This window comes from Notothenia coriiceps, unplaced genomic scaffold (genome assembly GCF_000735185.1).
Source record: "Notothenia coriiceps isolate Sejong01 unplaced genomic scaffold, NC01 NC01_scaffold00000339, whole genome shotgun sequence".
In the NCBI taxonomy this organism is placed as follows: Eukaryota; Metazoa; Chordata; class Actinopteri; order Perciformes; family Nototheniidae; genus Notothenia; species Notothenia coriiceps.
The window spans coordinates 14,830,150-14,834,726 of NW_011333040.1; the positions used below are offsets into that span (position 1 = coordinate 14,830,150).

General features: G+C 42.1%; 2 protein-coding genes across 2 annotated transcripts in view; one reads left to right on the plus strand and one right to left on the minus strand.

Annotated features, from left to right (window-relative positions):
• The window catches only part of LOC104951400 (alpha-tubulin N-acetyltransferase 1-like), an 8,236-nt gene extending 3,665 nt beyond the window's left edge, over window positions 1-4,571 (plus strand). Inside the window, exons 6-8 of the mRNA XM_010778050.1 lie at window positions 956-1,030; window positions 2,074-2,287; window positions 3,650-4,571. Coding sequence (XP_010776352.1) covers window positions 956-1,030; window positions 2,074-2,287; window positions 3,650-3,661 — 301 coding nt within the window. The 3' untranslated portion in view covers window positions 3,662-4,571. The remainder of the gene's footprint in view (window positions 1-955; window positions 1,031-2,073; window positions 2,288-3,649) is intronic.
• Window positions 4,525-4,577, minus strand: part of LOC104951413 (abhydrolase domain containing 17A, depalmitoylase) — an 11,496-nt gene continuing 11,443 nt past the window's right edge. The window contains exon 6 of the mRNA XM_010778059.1: window positions 4,525-4,557. Coding sequence (XP_010776361.1) covers window positions 4,525-4,557 — 33 coding nt within the window. The remainder of the gene's footprint in view (window positions 4,558-4,577) is intronic.

A 4,577-nucleotide genomic window follows, 5' to 3' on the forward strand; every position in this document is an offset into this window, starting at 1 on the left:
GGGGGGGGGGAAAGAGTGCCCTTGTTTACTTCTGTAACATAATGCCATCACTGTTACACTCGTGTTTCTATTGCCTAACGCTCAAACACATTGTACGTGATAGGGCTGGGACCCTTTCATAACAGAGCCAGCCGGCTAACCAATCAGAGCAGACTGGGCTCTGGTTTCAGACAGAGGGTGAAAAGAGGTGCTGCAGCAGTATGAGAAAAAGAAAGGGCGAATAGAGAGACATGTCCCAGTAGAGACACAACATTCTAATATGACCCTGAACATTAGCATAACAGGGCCCCTCTAAAGGAGGCCACAGTTACAACCCTCCTGAAAGAGAGGAGAGTTAGTGTCCTTTTGTTCACCAGAAATACTGTCTGCATGTAGCTGTGCACTGACCATGAATACATCAACACACGTGTTGGCAAGACTTACTTGCTTCATTGCTTGACATGATGGTGTATTTACTCTTATCCAAATAAACCATGATGATTATGCTAATTGATGTGTGCTCTTAGATTGTGGATTATTCTAGTTATTGGGTGAGGGTTGAACCTGAGTGTCAGCTTAGCATTAATGGTGTCAAACACTCCTACACTTTGACTAACTACATTTCAAAATATATGTTCAGGTTATCCTAGACTGATGTGATAACATGGCACAAGAACAACTATTTCACATGACTAGATAAGGTATTACAATTTGTGGAAGTTTTGAAGGATACTGTCAGGGATGGTCTGTCCTGTTTCAAGTTCTGCTAGAAATGTTGCACATGCTCACATGTCTGCTCTGAGTTTGAAATGCTCTCAAGAGCAATATGTGAAGTGTGTTCCAGCCTTCACTGAGAAGTAGTTGTACAGTACTGGCAGAGGAAATACTGTTCAAATGAAGCTTGTGAAGGACAGTATGTAGTGTGAGCAGTCATGTTCTGTGTTTGTCCCCACTCTAAATGTGTTCTCCTCCACAGTGGCCCAGCTGAGAAAGGTTCCCCTAAGAAAGCCGGACGGAGAGATCAAGCCCTACTCTTTAATGGAGAGAGAAGGTAAACAGACAGACATGTGACTCTGTCAGGAGTATGAAAAGTGTTCTGATCCAGACTAACAGCTGAGAACAAATCATAATGATGTGTTAGCTCGGCAAGCAAGATCATTTATTAAGCACAACACAAGGCAACTTAAAGTGCTTTACAACAAATCAAAAAGAGCAAAAAGCATTAAGATATCGTTCAACAGAAACAAATGATCAAATGACTTTTAAAAACAATCATTAAAAGCTAAGAAAATAACATTAAAAAAAAGCTAAATAGAATAATTCAGCTATAAAATAGAAAAGTTCAATGTACAGTGCAGTGTAAGAAGAGTTATTTGATTTCATTAAAAGCAGCAGCAAAAAGAAAAGTCTTCAGCCTGGATGTCATCAGTGAGCGAAGCAGCTTTCTGCTTTGTTCCAGATACATGGAGCAAAAGAACTGCTTCTCCATGTTTACTTCTGACAGGACAGAGAACCGTTCCACAAGACCTGAGAGTTCAGGATGGTTCATAATGGAGCAGATGAGAGTAAAGCATTCAAGTCAAAGACCCCTAAAGACACTTTCGTCCAGTCTACTTAAGGTCAATGCCTGGACATCAAGTTTTTCCAAATCCTGCCTGGACATAACCCTTTAATATATATAGTGGTCGGAATTTGTAATTGATACTTCAAATAGAAACATGAAAACACTACATAGTATTTGGTGAGGTTATGTATAATTAGCCTTCTACCATGAGACAGGAATAGTGCTGTTTTATATTTAGGCTCTGCCTCTGCTCCTATTATGCCAAATAGAGATCAACTAGTTCACTATATCTGCATAACAAAAGCTCTTTGACAGCTCTCCTAAACAGTCAATCTAAAAATACTTTTTTTCTGTGTACAAGTCAAATATGAGGGAAGTGGAACAAGCAGAAGTGACATTAAAAACACATTGACAATGACAGGTGTTTTTAGATGATTCACCTTGATTGAAATGAAATAAAGGGACACTTGTGAAACACCACACAGTTCAGTCTTTACACTTTGCTCATCAGTACTTCCTCTCCCCTGCAGTGGTCCATCAGGAGCAGCGGGCTCGCCCCTGGCCGTTTGCTCCGCCTCACTCCCCGCAGCGGTCGGTATCCTCCCAGTGCTCCTCCTCCCTGAGCGGGGGATCCTCCCCCAGCAGGCCCCGCTCCCAGGCCGCACCAGTTCCTGCCCTTGGGCGCAGCAGGGAGCAGAGCCCCCAGTCCCCCCTCCTCGAGCGCTGCAGGGAAAGACGCAGCAGGTAGGACACACACACCATCCCTCTGACACTGACACAGTTACACACACACTACCCTAGTCTGGACCCGGAGCATGTACATGCACATTTGACACATGAGAGTCTGCTAGGCTCTGTGAATGGAAATGCAATCACTAAAGTGTGTTTCCCCATGCACAGGAACACTGATGAGATGACACAGATAGAACAGTTAGTGAAGGCAGCATCAGGAACCTGCAGTGTGTGACATTAAAGCTGTGTGAGGTCCCTGCAGCATCCAAAGAATACTAAACCTGACAAGTGTTGTAATTGATTGAAGTTATTGTACTATATGTAAACATCTGTTTACAAAGTCTCACACAAAGCTGTCCAGTAAAGTCCTATTTTCACTACTTCACAAACACACATTTTCACTGGAGCCCCACTATAGATGAACTTCCGACTCGCGTGGAATGTATTAAATACTACGGGTTTAGCCAAAATGATCCCATTTACATTAATGAACTAAAAGAAGATTACTCAATATTCATAGTTTTGGAATACCTGTTCATTTCAGAAAAACATAATTGTATGTTTGAAGGTTACCAGGTGAGTCGTCCTTTAAGCTCAACCACTAATGTTAACCAGAACATTAGTGGTTGAACATTAGTGCCCCTGAGAAACTAGGGCACTAGTGTGCAGGGAAACTCATCAAGGTGCTTGTGATGAGAAATGAGTGACAAATGCTTCTGTTAGTTCTGTCCAGGACGAACAGAAGCTCCACTCTTGTTCCACTCTTGTTAGTGTGCTCTAGTTTCTGAGGAGGGGTGTGATTGATGACTGATAAACCTACAGAAGAGGGGTTGGGCCACTTTTGAGGTCTGACAATTTTCCTTTCGTTTTTTTCATTCTGGTTGGAGTAAAATTCGGAAAAATGTTGACTTTTATTTGACTTTTTTCCCTGAATTTTGAATTTAATTTCAGAATTCTGACTTTTTCTCAGAATTCTGGCTTTAATCTCAGAGCTAATAAAAACTCACTTTTGTTTGGATCTAAAAAACAATTCACGTGGCCCTAATCCTCTTCCCTATACAGTATACCTTGCTGCATTGCTGCTTAGGACTTAATGTTGAAATGCTATATAAAGTATTTAGCACACTTCATGTAAATGAGCTTGTTTAATGAACAAAGCAGAAGTAGAATGAAGAGGGTCCTGTCTGTCAGAGCGACGCTACTGATTGTGTCCTCTCTCCTTTATCTGTTCAGCCTAGTGTTCTAAACTCTGTCTCTTCCTCTCTCTTTCTCGTTCCCTTCACTTTTTCATTCTCCCATTTCAACACATGTATCTTCTTTTACTCATTTGACATACATTTTTGTTCACTGCCATCGTCCTCTTCTGCTCCTTAGTTCACTCAATAGACCTCATCAGGGCTTGCATTGACCTCCTCGGCCTGGCACTGTGCCTCTTCCCTTTAAACGTTTGGCTTCTTTTAGCTCAATTTCTGATAGACAGTGTGTGACACGTGGAGTGCCTTTCCACGGGCACCAGTCTCTTGTTTTTCAGTCTTACAGTATGGTCAAATAGAGTGGCGCAGTGATGACACATTTGTAGCCTGACCCGGAAGAGTAGCATCACAAGAGCTCCCTCAACCAAAAGCTCTGGGATCTTTCCATTGGATTTCAGTACATTGCAGAAAATGGCAAAAACGTTTATGAAACTTACATGTTTTGTTTAGCAGGATAATCTTCACATTTGAACACCACTTTGTAATGTTTTAGTCGTAAATGCAATCACCAGAAGTAAGCTAACTGTAGGCTAAAACCTAACTACATCACCGTCACATGGCTGTGCATCACCGTCGCTAAGCTAAAGGCGGCTAATCGTCGGCGTGTTGATGTTTGGTAGACTTATTTAGACACTTCACTGTTTTTATGACACACAGAGGCTTCGAGCGTTCATGAGTGGAGAATTTACTGACATATTTTATTTTGTAGAACTAAACGTGAAAGTCTCTTCAGTTTGTGTTAACCACAGACTTCATTTCAGCCTTCGAACTACTACGATGAAAAAGTGGTAAAATGCTGACTGACTCATTTCCAGGTTTTAGGACTCGTTCCTGCACCGCTCTATTTACGAAATCAGATTTGCATAGAACATAAAAAAACTGGTGGTTGATGTCCCCGTAGACATGATCCACACAGTGTTCAGGTTCCATCCGACTGCCGTGGATGTGTTCTATGCAGCAGGTTCCCACGGTTACTTTACCTCCACATTTCTCTCATCACAGAACCAGGATGTGTGTGTGAAGGCAGTCCTGGAGAGTGAGGGGGGGGG